At 34.3% G+C, this 21,630-nt stretch overlaps 1 protein-coding gene across 1 annotated transcript in view; it reads right to left on the reverse strand.

The window, feature by feature from the left end:
* Positions 1–21,630, reverse strand: part of LOC134250774 (inactive tyrosine-protein kinase 7-like) — a 70,930-nt gene that overhangs the window by 12,566 nt on the left and 36,734 nt on the right. Inside the window, exons 14-18 of the mRNA XM_062733125.1 lie at positions 16,927–17,062; positions 11,357–11,511; positions 9,788–9,935; positions 8,251–8,387; positions 1,951–2,080 (exon numbers count right to left, since the gene is read on the reverse strand). Of these exons, the coding sequence (XP_062589109.1) occupies positions 1,951–2,080; positions 8,251–8,387; positions 9,788–9,935; positions 11,357–11,511; positions 16,927–17,062 (706 nt within the window). The remainder of the gene's footprint in view (positions 1–1,950; positions 2,081–8,250; positions 8,388–9,787; positions 9,936–11,356; positions 11,512–16,926; positions 17,063–21,630) is intronic.

Genomic DNA, 21,630 nt, shown 5'->3' on the forward strand with positions numbered 1-21,630 from the left:
TTAAGATATACAAAGAGACACTACACAGATCTGTTGTAACATTTTCAAAATGAAACTAAATAAACAGAAAGGCAATCTCTGTCTTTGAAGTGAACTCAGATACATAATCCCAAACTGGAATTCTATACAAAAATATGCACCAAGACGGCACAGGTGAAATCAGGAATTGGGTATCAAGATATTTCTTTTAAAATGACTGATTGCAAAGAAATATACCAGTAAATGAACCTAGCAGAAATCAATTAATTGGGAAAATACTGAGAAAAATCTCATCTGAAATGTGTTTGCTATTCAATTGACCGTAATAATTGATCATTAACGCAAATTTTATAAGTAAAATGTGTGGTTCTTTCTTAGAAAGCATCCAAAATGATGATTCCACCATCAGTAGATGATCAAAAAGATAGATAGTGTTTTCCGATCTTATTAAGTCAGGTGTGTTAATATGAACTTTGCTAGTCTAATTTGTATTGAATCGACAGAGATTTGTAAATTTTTTTGTACAGACCAGGAGAGAGGGAAACAATGCTAGATACTGGAGTGACCAAGCCGCCACTAATCACAGATGCACAGTTTTTGCTGTGTTCTTTTGACAGTTATTAGGGTGTTCACAGATCAATAAACCCATTCATATACTCTCATCTCCTCTGTTTTATGTGATGTTAAGGGGAAGAAGAGAATTTTATGGAGTACATTTTTGGAATGTTCGAGTGCATGTTACACATAACCTTGTAGCAATCTTGCTACTGCGATAACCTACATGTAAAACCCAATACTGTTGTGGCCTTGATCTGAATTACTGCTCATATCATTACAATCTGACAATATTCATCTTCTTTGTTTTGTCTTCCTTGTATAAGGAAATCTGTTAACAGACTCTAAATTTGCTTCTAGTAAGATGTCTGCTCCAATAAGATGCAATGTATGATACTGTTCTTTTATTGGCAGTTTCCGTAAAACTGACATTCTCAAACTAAATAAACCATCTCAAAAGTGATCTAAAATTTATATACGTCAAATAGTTATAATTATATTTCCTTCGTAATTTTTTCACCCTCTATCAACAAATCTGAGCTTAAGATCATTCTTAAAGCAAACAGAAAAATCTTATAAATGTTTTCTTACGAGAGCAATCTGTAGAAAACAAATAAACAAAGTGATATGTTATGACAGGGAAAAAAGATATCTAGAAGATTTGATTCAATTTCAGTTTCTATGACATAAATAGTAAAATTTGTTTCCAGACCTAGGAATGACAAGACTTAGAAATGATATAATGCCCCTAATCACACAATAAATTCTGGAATAAAAGATGCTGCATTAGTTTCATATTTTGCAATATTGTCTGAGAAGGTTATTAATTTCATCTATATAGGGATTATCATCCAATTTCAAATCAAATTTATCACAAGCCTCTTGAAGAACAAAGCAAATGGATTTGTGTTTAAATTAGATCTCCTTGTTATAAAAGACAGGCTGCAGTGTTGTTAAGGAGAATATGGAGTTTCTGTGTTTTATTGTCATGAAAATTTTAATTAAAATTGATTATAAAATGTTTTCACAAACTTGTGAAGAGGACAATCCAAATATTGTCAGTTATGCAATTTAAACAGCTGACAGTGTTACAGCTGAGACGGCTGTGGTTGTTTGCTTATAAGTTACAGTAAAACCTGACTCTCCTGACCACAAGATCCTGGTTATAAAATGTATTTGACAGAACTAGTTAGGGTACATATTTTTGCTTCATTGCAACCTGAATTCATATATTTGTATCGGTGAATTGTTTTCACTGTGATTTATTGTTTTATTGGGACACCAGAAATGGATGGAACTGCTTGTGTTCAGCTACAATGACAGCGATGATTTTACAATTTCAATCATAACTGAGACCTTGATGAATGTTTGATTTGAGATATAATTTAAACTTTTTTGTATTTCCTGATTACTTACTCGAGAGTGGGTTTTGGTCTGCCCCCTGGTGGAAACACTTTGACAACAAATCGGGTGTGCATGGGAATGACAACTGGAAAATTTGGAATTAATCGAGGCTCAAATGAATCCATCTTGAACTCTTCTAGACCTGTAAAACAGTGAATCATGCATGTTAAAGTTTTTCAATTAAGTGAATCCTTGCTAGGTCATGGGGACAAGGTTTTCCTGTTATCTGTCACTGCTGGAAGATTTTACTGATTGGTAAATTAGCGATACTTGGTCATTAAGAATCTAAGAACTGTGGAGGTCATCAATAGTACGATCATTTGTCTTCATTGTTTAGACCTGTCAACTACTGTTGGGTTTCCTTCATAGAGACAGTGACTAGGACTCTGCAACAGTAATTGACAGAAAGCTATAGGACAGAGTACTTCTAAGTCAGTCATATTTTTTCATCAAATTTCAAATTTTTATGAATTCACAGATTTTGAATCTGTTTTTTTCTTTATTTTTGTAAAAATTGTAAATTGTAGCCAATTTTTTTCTTCACTTAAAAGATGCTCATTGACTTGATGGCTGATGAATCAGATTTCATTTTCATGTCTGGTGAAGTGACAATTTGTCAGTGGGATAGAGAAGTGTCCATGAATCAGCGGTAACTGGTTTGGGGGGAAGGGAAATACACTTAAATGGAACAAAATTCTCAGTGTAACATTAGGCTTCAGGAAGGATCCAGGTTCTGGGAAGTGATGGACAGATTAATAAATCTACTGATAACTGGGAGAAACTTCATCTCTAACTGTCTGCCATAACCTTATACATCTTAATGACAGTAATCATCATGTAGGCAGCTAGTCATTCTGACCAGTGCCTGGCATTTACAAGAAAAGGGCTATTGATTTAGCATTAAATTGAAATGAGCTAATATAAATCTATTTGCTTCTATTGACAGCTAGAAAGTGTTAATTTTGTCTGCTTATCCATTATGGTTAATCCAATACTCCATTGATTTGGCAAACAGGTCTGCATTAACAGAGATAATTTGTTTCTATGCATTCTTGTCTGCCTGTAATCTCGGGCCTGACAATGGATAAACTGGTCAGAGATGTCAATGTCAAAGCCGTGTGACTCAGGACAGGATTGGTCAAACAAATCCTTGGTCACACGGCAGGTTTGATTAAAGGATCCAGAACTTGTAAAAAGTCTACTTCTCCAACGAACCAATGCCCTTACCCTTTTTGCTTTGCCAAATCCATGTTTTAATATATATTTGTAAGGGCTCCAGAGAACAATGAGACTACATCCTGAGTTTCACGGTTTCCTCAAAACCCTGATAGTTTGACAGGTTCAAATGCAGTTGCAAACGTACAATGGTCTGACTCGCCAGATCCCTGTTTATGTATACTCAAGTATAAAAGCATAATTTTGCTGCCTAGCCATATTCTTATGGTCAGGTTTTAAATAAACAGAGATGAAAGCAAATATATTGCATCACTTAACAGAAAATCTTGAGAAGTTAGCCCTACTAGTGGAATACTGTATGAGGACTAACCCTATCTCCCCCTTCCACCACCATTTGACATCTCAAACCATTAGACTACATTTACTAAGCATTTGTGTGACCATCGGACAACTATGTCTTACAGATTTGTATCTGTTACCTTTATAATGGCTTGAGCCTCAGACTAGGTAATTGCATTTTCATTGGAAGAAAATAACCAGACAAATAAATTCATTAAGAAATCCAATTATCTAGGGTATCATTTCACTCAATTAATAGATAACGTCAGTCCAATTTATAATCATTTCATCAAACACTACAGTTATCTCTCAGTTTAAAACATTCTCTACCTTTCTGCTTTTGAAATATAAAGCATTTCTACTTTTTCCCCTTGAGATGTACTCTTATGATCAGGAGTTTTTTCTGAGGAGGCCATATAAATTTACCATTTTAATCCTCCTAAAAACATAAACCTTATCTAGTTACCAGACAAAATGACAGAGCATTCTGGGAGACCACTCTGGGGCCATCCGAGTTATCATCGTGCTTTATCTCACAGGATAAGGTGTTTGGAAGATAAGGACACAGATCAGAATTATCATTGGTATGATCTAACTATAGTTTAGCCTCCATCAATCACCTCTGATGAATTGCACCCAAGGTGTTTGAATGGCTATTTGTCAATTTCACCTCTTTGTTCCACAACGTGATCAAAGCTCTATAATCATGCCCATTCTCTTCTCTTGAAATCAATTACTGATTTCTGATTGTACATACATTGAGAGTACAGAAAAGGGGGATTAGCATTCAATCAAGTTTCCTTAGTTTTTTTTCAGTAACATATACTGGTCTATAATCACAAAGCAAAAAAGAGTCTTACAACTTCTAATAAAATAAGGTACATTTTTAACAGCCTGGAAAGCATTTCTGAGCCAGTAAAAAGTCTGCCTTCATTTATCACAAAGATCTATCTCACAAAAAAGTGTAACCTGTAATGAAACATAAATATAAGTTCTAAATTTGTATTTAACAAATAAATTACAGTGATAATCATTGTAACCTTCTTACACTTGCAGCATCTGCTGCTAACTGCTAGTAACATTCTCAGCTGTTGCTAAATAAATATATTTAAAACTGAAGAAGTAATTATATTGTTTTAGGGAAGATTCTAAAAAAATTTAACTTGATTGTTCTATTTTCCTATAAGTCTACTTCATTGTACTTGAGGCAAATGATAGATAATTCTATCTTCATACAGTATTTTTTTTTTCAATTTATATAATGTGAAGATATCTCTTTCATTTTTGGAACTGGAAGTATTACTAGTATATTTTTTACCACAAATCTTTACATCCGAATATCAGAGAATGTCTTATATAAACTGTTTAACATGTCAGTTGAAAAATGGAATGGCAAGTAAATGCTGAAAATAAAAACAATGAAAAATGGAACAATCAACAAGGGCCTGATACCAGCAACATTACATGTATCCAAAATTGCATTTTAATCAATCTTTTGTCTATTAAGTGTCAGTAATATCAGAAAATGCACCACTTTTTACTTGAACTTCTTAAATGAAAGCTGCTAAGTAAGACTGCACTTTGGTTCCAAGGAGTAATTGTTTTCTATAATCAGTTGTTAAAGAGTTTCACCTTTTTTATCAGTCATTCATCTCCCCGATTCATAACCATCATAAAAATAGTTTATCAAGATCTAACCACGCTTCAAAGACAGCTCGGTGCATATCATCACAGAGGGGGAAGCAATTTCTCTTTAAAACCTTCATAATTCTTTATTTAAATCTTCCGCTCTGAAAGGTGACATTTGATTAAATATTCTCTTGCTTCCTAATAGACATCAATTTCAAAAGACTTTAAATTCTGATGTACTTGAACAGTGCGTAGTTACTGTATAATTCTGAAGTTGTTCTGACCTTAAACATACAGACTCTTCATTCTATTTAGTACACACCTCAAATCTCTAATCTTCATGTATAGATAGTAATTCAATATATAAAAACTTTTGATTGATGAAATTTTTTTATCATTCTATAATTGAAATGTAATTCAACATAAATGTCAATAATAAAGTGCACTGAATACACATGTATGTATAGTGTACCATGTCCATCTACCTATAGTGTACATATATGCCTTTCTACTATTTTTTCAGCACACATCATTACCACTCTGACATTAGTAAGGTTTCAGAGGTTGTACCTTTTCTTTATATCAAGAACACCTGTCCCATTTTCATTAACCTAAAACCTTTCTGAATAAATTGTGGTAGTATAAATGCAGATAAAAAAGACAAATAAATACAAAGTAATGAAAATAAAATGCTACAAAAAAAAAAACAAAACTGTTTTTGCCAATCCAAGTAATAATAAGATGCAGAATGGTAAAAGCATCCATCGAATTATTAAATTTTTTACAATCAAGGTAACAATATTATGTGAAATGAAAACCTACCAAGTTTATCCATAAGAAAGATATAACAAGATAAATTTTGTCAAAATATGACACACCTTGGGTCATAACTTTGTGTTCTGCCATAAAAGATATGTGTCAAACTGGGTCAAGGTCATGACACACCCTTGGGTCATTCTTTGTGTGAAATGAGAACCTACCAAGTTTATCCAAAAAAAAACATATATGCAAACTGACACAAAAAACTGATTTTGCCAATCTAAGTAATAATAAGATGCAGAATGGTAAAAGCACCATCTTATAAACATTTCTGAATTTTCTCAAATCAAGGTAAAATATTGGAGTCTAATAAGATCAATTTTGTCAAAATATACCGTAACTTCTGCCTCTACTGATTCATGCAGGTTATTTCAAAAAAAAAAAATAGTGCAGACTGACACAAAAAAATCCCCCGTTTCATATATAAAGAAAAGAAATTCATTTCTTTTATTCTAGTACATAAATCAGTATCATTAAGATTGATGAGAAAACTAAAATGGTTTCCTTCGTAAGAGAAATTAGAGCACTTTATCCGATAAAAGATGTTTTAGATGTCAGAAGGACAGATTCCATGTGTACTGACATTAGCAGAACCCAGTCTGTACAAACTATCATTCTATACCTAGACTCGCCACCAATCCATCTTCTCTGTAACAAGACATATTTTATGTCTGTACAAACTTAATAGATGAAATTCTAGTCACTTTGCTTAACTAGAAAAATTCCTCTAGTTTAGAAGTGTTTTTCCTCTCTTCAGACAATTAATCACAGCATAATAAAGCAGAATTCTGTTGAATCTTTTAGAGCATGTTGAAGCTAAATTTTCATTCTGGGGGTTCTCTCTTTTCAAAACTTTGTGCAATATGCTTCTTGAAGATGAATGATACATGAGGTCTGAGCCACTTCATTTGTGAAATGCAACATTACCTTAATGATGCACATTTATAAACTTTGTGAAAGCTTCAATGTTGATGGGAACATGGCATCTCCGTCTTTCAGTATGAAAGTTTATATTCTCTATGTTAGAATTTTGACTGTTTTTAATTTGGCCATGAGTTTAGTTTAATTTTTCAGTCAGGTCCTTATGAACAATTGCAGAGGCTGGATTTGATTTAATCAAGCTTTCCAGATTACAAGTTCTCCAAGTCTTCTTGGCATATGTCTGACGTTGTTTTGTTTTCTTTCCTGGTGGCACTCATTGTGAAAGTTTTTTAGCCGCATGTCAGGTGCTCCTTCTAATACCTCCTTTCTGCTGAGCCAGATTTAAATTTCTTCTAAAGAGCTCCTGATGTTTTGATTTAAGGTTGCATAAATGTAAACAGTACAGTGCAGAGGCGAGGATCACAGGCATAGAATAAACATATTACATGTGGATCATGAGCGCAACACCCAATTAAATGCTTAAGCAGTAACTTGTTTAAAATAAATAACAAGTGCTCAAAAGACAGGACAGAAATATTTATTTTTCTATGGCCCTTTATGGCCGATTAAACTCTCAATTTTCTTGTTTCTGTCTACCATTTTTATTTCTACCGTGAGCCCCAAATCTGTAGGAAATGACATGGTATAAAGTCATTTCCAGAGAGGAAAAAGATTATGGTCTGGAATTTAGATGATTAAACTTCATACAGCTCTGTCTGTACCTCAGGACATGAGATCAGACAAAAATATACAGGTGCTAGGAATTAGCTGACAATATGTCTAAAAATTTAGTTCATTCAACTCTATTTATAATATAGTCAATTTTAGACTTTCAGTCTTGTACATGCTCTTCTAAATATTAGGTAATAGTCTTGTACATGCTCTTTTCTAAGTATAAATTTCTGGGGGCAAATGACATTGTTTACAGTAGTGGCAATCAAAGAACAATTTAATGGCACAGATATTGAACTTCAAATAGTAGATCGCCAAATAAGGAAAGTTTAGAATATTTTATCTGTTTAAAAATGTGACGATTTTCAATGAAAATTTAACTAGAAGAGTCTGCTTAATTAAAAATATCGTTAAAAATGTGACAATTTAGAACTGGCTCCTCTCAAAAATATATTAGGCTGGTTCAGCGAATGTTTAGTGAGGTAGTCCACCAGGATTTTTTAACTTATCTGTCCTTATAAATGCTACAATGATCGATCTTGCATTGTATTGAATAGCACATTGCCCCCATCCAACAGACGATTCCTACCTCCTTCGCGAAAGAGTTCCACTAAGATAAGTAATCGCGATATCAAGTATTCTGGACATACCAAAGTGGCACATACCCTGGTACATACTAAAACTGCTCAAAAAAAAGGAACAAGTTTTATGACCATTGTTGGTACAAGTGAATGTACTTGTATTAGCTATACTTACTGGCAATGAACAGCTCTGAGGCAAAGGTTTGTGAGGGGATTCTCCTGTTATCCCCTAGCCCCTCACATCTATAGATGCCCTCATCTGAAGACCTCACTCTGGGAAAGTACAGGGAACCATTCTCAAAAACCTGGTACCTGAAAGTGTAATACAGCTGTTTTTTAATGCTGTCTTGGTAAAAGAACTAAAGACAATTTTTTAAAAAGTTTTCAGATTTGTTTAAGGTGACGTTGTTCATAAAAAGTTAAGCTTCGGCATTTTTGAACACTATTGATCTATCAAAATGAAATGGTAGTCCTCACTATTATTCTTGTGTACTTTTATCGAACTGGTAAATATCTTGGATCATCAGAAATCTTGAAATCTTTCCTCATCCCCATTGATGCCGTGATAACAAGGTTTGACTCTACATGCCAATTTAATGAGCATTATTTTTGCTCTTTTGTACAGAGTAAAAAAAACATCTCTTTTCGACTTTACTGGCATTATAATGGATAAAGGTTATACATGTGAAAGTGAAAATTATAAATTTTTTAAATGTGTATTTCATTTTGGTTTACTTTCAGCTGCCTCAGGTTTTCTATAAAAACTGACACAAAATCTCCTTTATGATTTTTTTCCATCTGAAAATGAGTGTGACCACCAAGGGTGCCTTATGGACTGAAATTGCCTGCATGCAAGACTGACTAATTACCACCCATAAAAGTAATCACCTCTGATGCCTTGGGTTTATAATAAGCTGCAATAAATCATAAACTGTAATTTATGAAATCCAGAAATGCCTGATTATCCCAGCAGTGGGAAGGTGCAGGCACATGATCTAGTACAGGCATTAGAATTAACCTACAAACTAATGCTGAAGTTTTTACTGTTTTCCAATCATTCTCAGGCATTGGAAATACAGTCAAACCTCATTATCCTAAACTCAAGGGAACTGAAAAATTAGAGGATTCAGGATATTGAGCACAGAATACTGAAAGAGAGAGTTTTCAAGATATTGATGTTCAAGAAATATCAAAAGTTCAGGTGTATATTTTGCTTTTAATGACTTTTTGAGGTCATTTTGCTTCTTTGTACATTGTATTGAATTAAGAAAATTTAAACACTTTGAATATATAGAAATTATATAATTCAAAGATGAAAAGTTGTGTTTTAAAGAATGTCTAAAAATCTCTCAAAAGTTTAGGATGATTGTACATGTGGATAATATTCTTTGAGCATTCCAAAATTTGAATGTATATGAAGAATCAAAATTAATCTACCTAACCTAGCAATATTTATTTACATGAATCTATTTTTAAGCCCAAACTTCTATAAGTCAGGACATCATTATGGATATAATACCTGAATTTTGCAACAACTTTAATCATACATCAGTGTCTGACTGACTAATTAGGAAATGGCCAATGTGTCGCTTGATTTTGTCATCTATTAGAGGAGAGACTTTTTGTTTAACATAAGGGATTGTCATAGAAGAACTACTTAATAGTCATATAAATTTTACCCATGCTCCTCATTACAACAAGATATGCTATACCTGGAACTGTTGGATATCTTTTCATGGAGTGAGAACCAGTCAACTCGAGTTGCGTTCTTAAACGGACAATCCAGACGAGCGGGGTCATTTCTCAGCACCGTCAGGGATCGTGTGAATTCGCTCTCGATGAGATGGGGAGTACCCGGGGCTGAAATACAAGACCAAGGGGTCAGTCCTGACAAATGGAACTTAGTGACATCACTCACCATTATTTGTGATCATGCAGCAAGCTATGAAGAAGGGGGTGTAGCATTACATGTAATTATATGTACAAGATTTTAGACTGGGTAGTCGTAACACCTGGATCACAGATATTAACTCATTATAGCATGCCACTGTCACATTTTTGTTTGGTTTCATCATATATGTATCCAATGTCTTCATGGGGATAATGTTCCTTTAACAACTAGGGGTAATGGATCTTCCATAAATATAGTGGATTAAGAGAAAACTGGAATTTTTGTGTGTTAGTGTGGTGTTTACAAAATTATTTTGGGGGGGATACAGAATATGAATTGTCCATGATTTATTTTTATCTAAGCTCCTAAAAAATGAATAATCAGGTGGTGAAATGATTTTTAAAATTCTTTGTACTGTAAAACTTGGTTATAACACAGTCAGAGGGGATCTGTGAAATATAACGTTGCTATATCTGTAATTCATGATATCCATGTAGCGAATTCATAAAATGTATCTAGCCGTGGGTTCCAAAATTTTGCTATATCTGATTTTACAAGATTTGTGCTTGTACTAAAATGTTACTGCACTTTCAGTTTTATCATTGATGTGATGCTATAATATGGACATATGAGAAACTTGAAGGAACTTTAATCAATAAAAGGAGCAAAATATACCTATCACTTCAAAAATATTTGGTAATTGGTATTGCGTATACAATCAATTCATATTTTAATCAATAGAGTAATGTCTATGGATGTAATGGCAATAACATTTGAATTTCATACATTTAAAAAAGTTTTTACTGAATTAATATAGATCAATATTTTGATATCATTTTTGAAAAATTATTTAGTTCATTGTATGGGTGGCCATTTTAAAATTATGGATCATACACATAATGCTCAAATTTCCATTCAACAGCTGACTGTCAAAGAAATCGAAAAGATAAATTAAGCAAACAGTTGTGAGTGATGGGTATGTCCTGTGATATTTTTTAAAGAAACTTTATCAGATCATTTCATCTGTTGAACACTTTGCTTCCTAAATCAGATGACACGATCACACGACAAGTTAAGATAGAATGTCACGTCAAGTGATGGATAATCTCGGGCCTTTATATCCGAGCGTTTTTTACCTGAAAAATGAGCCTTTCCTAAAGAGACAAAAATCAGAGAATGACTTTAACAGCTTTAAGATCTGACAAACCCATATGGAATTGGAGAATACCTTAAAAGTTTCCAAGTACATTGGTATCAGAATATATTTGGATTTTGGAACATTGGATAGTAGAAAAAAATAAACTCTGAAATTACCAATTGGAAAACATGTATTGTCAATAAATATGGTATGCTGATTTTTTCCATCTCTCTGTAAATTTGTTTTTTGTACCTTTAACGTTCAACAGGAAGTTCTCGGAGCTGTAGCGGGCGCCAGCTGTATTCTCTGCGCGACAGGAATAAATGCCATTGTCCTCCGCTGTTACATTTGTAATGCGTACTTTGGAGCCCTTGTCCAAAATCTTGATTCTGTTCTTGTTAAACAATCTGAAATAATGAACAATGCCATGTACTATTTTGTTCATGTCAAAAACTCTTTCGACTCCCATTAAGTCTAATATATGTCATAGCACAAAATTTTACTGGAGCATCTCAGAAAAATGACTTCTTCACTATTTAGTAGTGAAAAAGTACAGATGCAACTCTTTAACACATAACATTCTTTGAGAACATTATTTTGTTCTGTAAAAGATCATTTTTCACACCAACATTTTTTCCAGATTTTTACAAGACACACAATTTTTTGTAGCATCAGCTTTCAGACCTCACCTGATTTTCTATCTTTGACTGTTGGTGCCATAATTTACAATACTGTCATTTTGACTAGACTCACCCATTACTCAGGCCTAACAAGCCTCATTCTCACTTTGAATCTTGTAATGTTGACATCTGCATTCTTAACTGTCTTACATAATATATATTCTTATTCTTTGTATTTTCCAAAAAATAAAAAATAAAACAATGAATCAAATAAATTGGCTGATGGCAGTGTAAGGGGCACCTAGTTTCATTTTCAATTTTTTTTAAGTAATACAATTTCCAATGCATAATCGTAGGAGAAATGTATGGCACATATGATCTTTGATCAGTTTCATATCAACTTTTTAATCAATGATAAGGTGAAATGTTAACCATTTATCCAATTCTAGTTTTGTAAAAAGTATGTGATGTGGTATTGTTATAACAGGTGCTGTTTTGACTTGTCATAAGTAAAATTATACTGTGAATATTCCAAGGTGTTTACAGATCCAGCTACCTGTGTGGGTTCAGTACCCTTAGCTTCTAACAAACACGTCTTACAAGACACATTTTAACACAAATATTTGTAGTTTATCTCATTATTTTGACATTGTGTGCCTGTATACCTCAGAAATACTGTTGCTGCTCAGAAACAATTCAACTCGAGCAAGACAAAATATCTTTCTGATGATTCAAAGAAGTCAATTCATTTCTCCCAAGCATTATCAAAATAATTCAAAAGCTGAAATAAGGTGCCAAGATCCGACATCTGTGTGCTCTCTGAACAAGCTACAGCAGTGGAGAAGAAAATTCCTATTAGAGAGTTAAACCCCCCCCCCCCCACTTTTCAACCATCACCTATTATTTTCAGCTTACTTCTATTTCACAGTAATTCACAGATCTTTTTTTTTCACAAACTCCATTTCCTGAGATTATAAGAAGTCACTACAAGCGCTGCACTTTTCCCCCATGGCTGACAAAAAGCATGTTTGGATTACCGACTGTGGCCTATTGAAATTTGACATTATTAAATGGCAATTAGAGGCCTGTGTTGCATCAGCCCTGCTATTGTAGGCTACAGAAGGTGGCCCCGCTGTAAACAGTTTACATGCCCTCCGACTGCCGTCTGCCAACCAAAATCTATCAGCATCCGCAACTTCCAGGAGCATGACAGGGTCTGCAATCCAACTCCAATCTCCAATAAAATATTATTCAGTGCTTTGTTTACGATGCTTTCATGTATACTTTTTGGTCCTTCAATACTTCAATACTTTCAGAGACAGTATAACCAAAAAATAAAAACAAAAAGAACCCCCCACTTTTTAAGCCTGATGGTTTTAAAGTACTTGGGTAAATGATCTGTGTCTTTGTGGAGATGAACTTTCTCTCTGTGCTTAGAGATGCAAGAAATATTTCCTATGATATATCCTGAACTTGTTTTATCTTGAACAGCAATTCTCTTATATTTCTACTGGGATATTTTTAGATATAGGTTCTTGGAAAGGAAAACATGTAGCATGTGTTGACGGATGACCATTTGAAAGTGTTTTCCGCAAAACAAAACCAACCATGCAATGAGATGCACAGGCTATAGGCTTCCTGAATGCAGCAGTTGTTTGGCATTCATTACATGTGTTAAAGTATTCTGGAGTGTCTATGTTGTAGTGTAAACATTCAAAGAAACATTTTTGTTGTCTTGTATATAAATAAAGACATGTTTTCTCTTTTGTGCTCAATAAAGGAGTGGGAATTGCAGATGTTCTATAGCAGTCTGAGTGGGGCAAGTCAGAAAGTCAGATGAAAAAACAAAGGGAGAAAGATGAGAATTAAACTGAAACTGTCAAATCCACACAGCTACAATCAAGGGAGCAGAAGAAGCTATTCCTGAAACAGTTAAATTCTATTCACCAAGCTTAATTTACAGTAACCTAGCTAATAAATCCATTCAATTTAAATCTTTCCTTTTCTCACAAATTTAAGGGAAATATTGAAGAATTATGCAGCACTGCAATTACAACACTTTCTTTGACTCGCCATTAAAAGTTAGCACTTGTTCTGAACTATCACCTCTGATATGACTAAAAATAAACTTCTCTTAATTTTATTTTTATAAGAGTTTACTGTCATTAGAGATCATGGAAACTGTTTAAAATTGCAGGTATTCAACTTTCAAAGATCACCTGCATTATAACAGAAAACAGAGTAAGAAGGAGACATAGAACAACAAATTGTGGGGGACTTCCCAAGAAGAAGCCCTTCTGGTCCGTCCATTTGTTGTACTGAGGTATTTTGTACATTAGTTGCTGGCAAACGAATCAAGGAATGCATTGCTGAAAACAGGGGCCACTTATTCAAAACCTGAGTCAAGTTTATTTTCTTTGCATTGTAATGTAATCAAGGAATTTCCTTTGCCTAAAGAGACATGGATAGAATCCAACCAGCTGTTGCCTTACAAAAGGGGGGGGGGGGATAACAAAATGTAATCACTAACTACCAAAGTCAGTCACATGAAGAGGAACCAAGATTTGTTATTTATAAAATTTTTCCCACAAATCTGCCAACTATTCAATAATAATATATCTTTATTGACTCTTCTACTTCTCAAGTCTAGAGCCTGATTCTCACCCTGCATTAATAATAGGTACTTTAATCCTTTCAAATGCTATCGGTCAACAGTTCTACCATCAATAATGCTAAATTCAAAGTCAATTTTCAATAACATAATTTCATTATCTATTGATATGAAAAAATTGGCTTAACATTCCAGCATCTAATCCCCCCTCATCATTTGGCCACAAAATAATTCTGATGAATTGTATGAATTGACTGCTTCAGAACCTTGACTAATTTCCTAATGTAAGTGAAGCAGAATTTTCATTACTTTCCATCACCAATGTTTACCCCTCCAATAGCCCAAGCAGAAAAGCCAGACATCATTGTTAGTTTAAGTTAAAATGAAAATTGGAAATACAGATGTTGAAAATTTATCTTAAGGTAGAGTGGAGGTGCAGTGATTGACACTGCTAGACCTCTCTAACTGGATCAGCTTACTTTGATGTGTTGGACATGGAGATGTTTAAACATTATAGATGCATCATTTCCTTCCCTCTTGCAGGTTCTCACCTTATTAATTTTTTCATCAGGGAGGCTTAAACGTTTGATAGGCATGCTTCATTTGAGACTATCGTTTGAATTTTACCATTATATTCAGTCTTGGGCTTAGAAGAGCAGCACTTCAAACACTTCCCTACAACAGCCCCACGCTCCCTGTGAGTCACGGGTAAGCAGCATTCTGGGAACGAAGAAATCCTTCGTACATGTCAGGGATTAATTCAGTATTTTTAAGTCAACACTTTCTTAGCAGATAGACAAACAATTTGCCAAAAAAAAAAGTTTCATGAAAATAAAGATGACGTGGAAAACCTTATACAAATAAACGTCAAGAGGTTAACAAGTTTAGAGCTGCATGATCAACATGTTAACAGCAAATGTCGGAATTTTCTTCAAGAAGATCATGCTGATGATTTGCTGAGTGATAGCATTTGACATTTTCAGAGGTTGGGTAATTTGTGTAATTGCACAATTGTTGCAAGAAGTCAGCATAGCCCGTAGGTATGAATTTGTATGTACATCCAGAAATTTTGATGATTTTAAAGCATCAACTTTCTTCGTCAAACACTTGGGCTCTATGTCAGGTTTAGAGTTTTTTGATTGAGCTCTTGTGTTTTTGCATCATTCATTTACTATATACACTGCATCATATTCCTATAAACAAATAGTGAATGACAGAAGCTACCAACTTAATGAACACTGAAAACCCTCCAATGTACCTGACGTAATTATGATGACTTGCGTGGGGAATAAAAACAGACAAGAAGGAGCATATCGGGATTAAGAAAATTTGAAAATTAAACTGGGCTCAATAAATCACTGAGTTTAAGCTAAATACATCAAAAATTTCTCCAAAAAATCATAAATTGAAATTTTTCAAATTTTTCCCCTTCCTCCTTATAGTAAAAGTTTGGTAATAAAATATATTTATGTACCAGGGGGTATACATGTATGTGTATATATATATTTCATTTAACAGGGTACTGACTGACTTTATTCATAATATGTATGACATCACTTTATGTAAAACAAATCCATTTTTTCCTATCTGAATCTTTTCTTTAATATGCACCAGAAATCATTTTTACAGTGTTTGGGTTATCTCTCCAGTCTGATGCTGTTTCTGCATGCAGTGGACGCTTGTCAAAATACAAGTAATTTTAACAGCTGGAATAATGGTGGGATGGCAAGGTGTTAAAACATCATTCTCCAAACAATCCACTGTCATATAAAAACAGACTACTGCAGTGATTAATATTTTGAAAATAAACTGTAGTAACATGTAGAAAAAAATATTTGGCTCTAATTGCATTTTAGTTGGCATATTTTTGAGGGCAGTACCTTAGCATTTCTCTGGCTATGTAGAAAATCATATTTGCTAGGCATCTTGAATTCAGCATAAGCTCCAGTCTTAGCAATAAGCTATTTAGGACTAACAAAATTCCTTCTTTTCTTTTGTAAGGAAATAAATAAGTATTCAATAGGTTCTCAAGAGCATACATTTGCTCTGCCCCCTGGCTCTCCCCTCCCCCCCAGCCTGCCAAGGACTTTAGTGCTACCCACTCCTAACATCTGTGTCTGTAAAAAAATTAGTGGAAATTAACACTGGATTCAAATACTGTTCAGTTAAGTACCCCACGGTATCACTGACTTCTTTAATATAAGGATACTTTTGAAGAGTTTTTGCTTGATCAAATGTTTAGTTTTAAAATATGATTACCTCATTTGTTTAAGGAACATGTAAATAAAGCCTTATCAATTTTTTTTCTAACAGAATATAGTTTCTTTTGATCTTGTCAGATGCGGTATATTCAAAATTTTGAAAAATAAAGTGGAATTCAAACCTGATCCTCTACTGACGTCATTGACACTATATTACACATAACATACTGAGTGATTTCATCCAAATGTGGCTTGATTTCAAATCGACTCTGGATGTTGGAGATTTTGAATTGGGGCACAGGGTCCTTTTTTTTTTATTAAACCAAACCTGCATGCAACACTATAAGCCTCTAAACTGAAATATATTGTGGTCCAGTGTACTGTTCTAACCTGAAAGTGTTGTGGTACCAGTCAAACAGCAGCTCTGGGTTTCCAGTGATCTGACATTTCAGCAGAACCTCTGAATTCAGCACCAACTCCTTTGGCTTTGGTCGCTTCAGTTCCACAGTGGCAGTTTTGTCGATCCCTAAAAAGAAGAATATAAAATAGTGATTTTACATTTTAATTCATTTCAATTTTTATTTAAGCAATTGTTTCATTTTGTTGGTGTGAAATGAGAACAATGCCAAGTTTTATACTTTGTAACTGTAATATCTTGATATTTATAACTGTATCTGCATGGGGGAAGCAATACAAAACTTTGTCAGCTGAATGGCAATAATTTGTCTAATGTCACACAAAATTCTAACTTCCTATCATCCCCAGCAATCAGTCAGTGGCAGTAATATCTGCTGCTTTCAATACAGAAAGCAATATGAAATTTAGAAACATGACTTCACTTTTTTAATCCATGCCTATAGAACGGTTGTTAAAAAATTCATAAGAAAAAAATCTAAAATTTGTTTTAAAATCAACAAAATTCAAATACTCTTGTTAGAAAGGCGAGATGCAATTCATATTGCACTGGATGGAACCCCAAGAGATCTTGGCTATATTGCACCGAGTGCATCATTCATTACAATTTGAATTTCACTAATTGGAGGTTGTTGATCTTGACGACAGGTGAGCATGCCTGCAGTCAGATCCTAAGTACACAGGAATGCTGTAATTGGGGGATTTCATAAAGTGCTGCCCTAAGAGCTCTCACTGCCCCACTCATCATAAATATTATTTGTTCTACATTGCTATTTTCAGCATCCTCAGTGACACGAAAGGAAATGCTGGAGGCATCCGAAGCACTGCTACACCACCAGAGGGAGCCTGTACTATAGAGAAAAGACATAACCAAGTACGGCAGCAAACACAAGACGAGTCTCCAGAAGGGAAAACTTCACTGAGAATATCTCTTTTGTATGTACCAGATGAGGCAGTAAGAACTTCATTAAATGATTGTTTTTCTGCATAATATGCATAATTCCTTTCAGCTCTATGAATGACTTATCTAAGTTTTGAAAGATGTCTCCTGTCTTAAAAATTCATTTTTTGGGGGGGTAGCATGATTTTTTAATTCCCTTTCTTAGGTATTTGTGTGCATAAAAGATACATTGATACCGGGATCTCCTTAATAACCCTGCATAATACCATTTTACATTTTTTGGTCACCTTGGACCATAATATCAATAAATTATTTGTTTTTGCTCACATAACAGCTCTCATAATCAGAACACAATTCCTAATTAAAGAGTTCTTGAGATAACTTATTTCAACACTTGACAGCACTTCGACCTTACTACCAAAGTTTAAAAAGTCAAAGAATAGTTTGTGCAGAGGGTTGTTGCTAAGTTTTTAGTCCCCCTGTGTTATCGGCTTCCATTAACATTTTTGATGGCACACTGCAAACATTCAGGTGTAAGAACCTGTACCGATTGCTGTGCAATTTTGACACAAACCTCACGAGCAAGACTTCCCAATCACAAACATACCCTTGAAAACTATTACCAAAGCATGGAAATTCTACAACTGTGAAGAAAAGTGGACAAAAGCACACCTAGAGAACTATTTATTTTTGAGAAATGTGGTTGTTTTAAGTGACAAGGGCACAAACAGACATTTAAAATGTTGGGGATTCTCACAGTCCAATATGACAAATCAAAACAAGAGAGTCACATGACCAGTCAAAAAATGCATGACCACTTGATCCAATACGAGGGGAGAGAAAAAGATATTTCAACAATCAGAATCCAAAAATATGCATTTAGTAAAAAAAAAAAAAGAGAAAAAAAAAAATGCATCCAAAGGGGAAAAAACATCTAGATGTGAAAGATGTGTTCTTTCATAACAGAGTTGAAGGTATTGGATTACCGTAGATATATATATTTACAATTTAAAGTCAATATCGAACTTTGAAGGAAAAAATGGCTATAAAAGGGATATTAGGTCTCAAACATGTCCCTAAGGTTTCCGCTGGGAAGTTACTATTCTTATATCAAAGGAAATTAAAGTCTCAGTAGAGCTTGCAGAATATGGTAATTATCGGATGGTTCACATGTCCATAGAAGATCGGCACGTCTAATAAATCTGCTCCTCAGACAAGCACAAAAACAATAATCATCATAAAAATGTATTATGAGAGATGATATTTCCTGGACTAATAATGCTGAGCATTATATCAATCGCAGTCATCACCGCAGCCCACTGGTAGCCATTCTGTAGTCAAAATCACCAGAGACCTGTTTGAAATAATTACCTATGGAATTTAATGCAATGGCTTATAATTTGAAAACATGCTGAAGAAAATTCTGTTTTTCTGAATCATTCAGAACTACACACTGATTCTGTACTTAATATTTAATGGTGATGAATGATACAGAGCAACTTGACATCTCCATAAGGCAAAGTGTTGTTAGAATTTTAAAATTCAATGCAATATTTCACAGAATTATGAATTTATCACGGTTGCCCCATTAGCTGTCATATTTTTGTCCTCTGCCATGCTAATGGTCCATTGCTTACCACTTCATGTTACCTACATACTACACCTTAAATTAATGTTGACAATAAGGCCCATTATAGGTCACTGTTAAGTGTTCCTGATGGAGGATCATATGCGAGAATTCTGACACCACTTTTTAAAGTTTTTTAATGAGCAGGAAAATCTCATTTGCATTAATTACAGAACTCATTATACACATACCTTGTTTCACATTTATGAATTATGGTGAAGACAACAGAATTAACATTTGCTAATGCATGTGCAGGGAAGATTAATGAAACAAAAAGAGGTGTCATAAACTCTAAATTCTCATGGTGGGCAATATTCTGGTCTTAATCTCCCTGTGGAGTAACAGATAAACAGATGGAGGTTCCACCTTTCTTGTTTGTTCACGGTGACATTTTTGGTTCAGAAGTTGCCCTACGTCAGGTTTCAATGCCATGACAACCTTAGCGCTATAGGATGTCCTCGGGACAAGTTCCCCCTCCATTATCTCACCAAATCATGACACAGAGGCTGCTCTGCTTAGCTTTTGTTCCTGGCAGGTGCTAGTCTAACAGACAGAAGTCAAATCACTTGACCCCCAGAATGGCATGTTTACTCAGCTACAGCCAAACCTTTTTATATCTGCTCCATGGCTATTGCCAAGAATGCATGGAAAAGTGTACTCAAAGTTTGACTACCTTCTATCAAATTGATTTTATAAAAAAAAAAAGTTTGTGTAAAATGATTTTTCACAGCTGCTTTAGCAATGTTTTAGTTTACTACCCAGGACTAAAGAAATGAGTAACAATTACGGATTTTTTTTTGCATTTCCTGTCCCCCTGCTAAATCTATTTCTCCAGTCTAATTTACATTGAATGCTTCAAGGGTAAACAACACAACAGGACAAATTTTAACTTGTAGAAGGTCTCTGTGAATTAAAATAGTAATTAAGGAAATGCTGAACAACATGCACGAATACTTATGTAAATTAATCATTTTCAAAACAACATTTACACTATTTCTGTGAATTGGGAAGTAAAAACCTTGTAGATGTAGACTTTGAATTCAGGGTGGCAGTGTGGCACTATCAAGTACACTGCTGATGATCAGCAGATTTACTCAGAAGTCATGTTTTTTTTTTCCTGATATCTAGATACCGAGGCAGAACAACCTGTGACACTTCAGATACAAGCAAAGGTTTTCATTAATAGCTAAATGTTGTACTGGCAGACACATTGAACTTATCCATCGGCATATCTTATAGAACCTGGGGCAACTAAATTCTCCTTTCAGATTCTGAGTTGAGAATTTTTTTTTTCTGGGCATAGCTATTTCATATTCAGAAGAAAATGGGTGTAATGATAGGGTTTGTACAGTAGCTTAGCCTTACAAGACCAGAGACAATAGACAAGGAACAATGTCCTGATGTCCAGGGTGATCTCCCTTAACATGGCCCCCATCCATCATTGGTAACACAAACGGCTCAGTGGACCAGTGTGGGTTATACCGGCCTCCTGTTCACACAAACAACCAACCACTCTGTCAACTAAACGTATCCGGTTTCAAGTTAATGCCAATTTATTTTTGTTAAGCATTTGATGTTTATTTATTTCTAATCAAAATATTTACTTTCTCGAGCCACTGTTCAAGCTTCTGCCTAATTTCAACATTCAAAATTGGCGATAAAAACTTGACTTCTATTTCCTCTGGCTAAAGTTAACTAAACAGGTATCAGAGGGATAAATTAAAACATATTTAATGAACTTCGTACAGCGAATTAAGCCACAAAAGGATTTTGAACTACTAACTAACCAGACCAAATACAGATAAAAAAAAATCTGCTCTGATGAGGAGGAAATGTCAAGTATAACAGACCAGGGATAATGGATTAAAGTATAACTATAACTCCATTTTGTCTTGTTTTCCATCAGCTACTTTGGTTTAGTAGACAGACATTTACAAGTGTTTAATGGAGATAAATATTTGACAATGCTGAAAAATACAGCAAAATCTAATAACAAATGAGACAAAATGAGATACAAGTAATATCCATGATGCTACTCATCTGAAGAAGTTGGAACAATTTGGTTATGAAGTATGGACTTATAGTGATTTCAATGGTGCTTTTTATTTAGAAACAGCACTGGCCACAACCTGTCAGATTCTCAAAGACGCAA

Source organism: Saccostrea cucullata, unplaced genomic scaffold (assembly GCF_032062105.1).
Source record: "Saccostrea cucullata isolate Sc308-1 unplaced genomic scaffold, CSIRO_AGI_Scuc_v1 ctg1802, whole genome shotgun sequence".
NCBI classification, from domain to species: domain Eukaryota; kingdom Metazoa; phylum Mollusca; class Bivalvia; order Ostreida; family Ostreidae; genus Saccostrea; species Saccostrea cuccullata.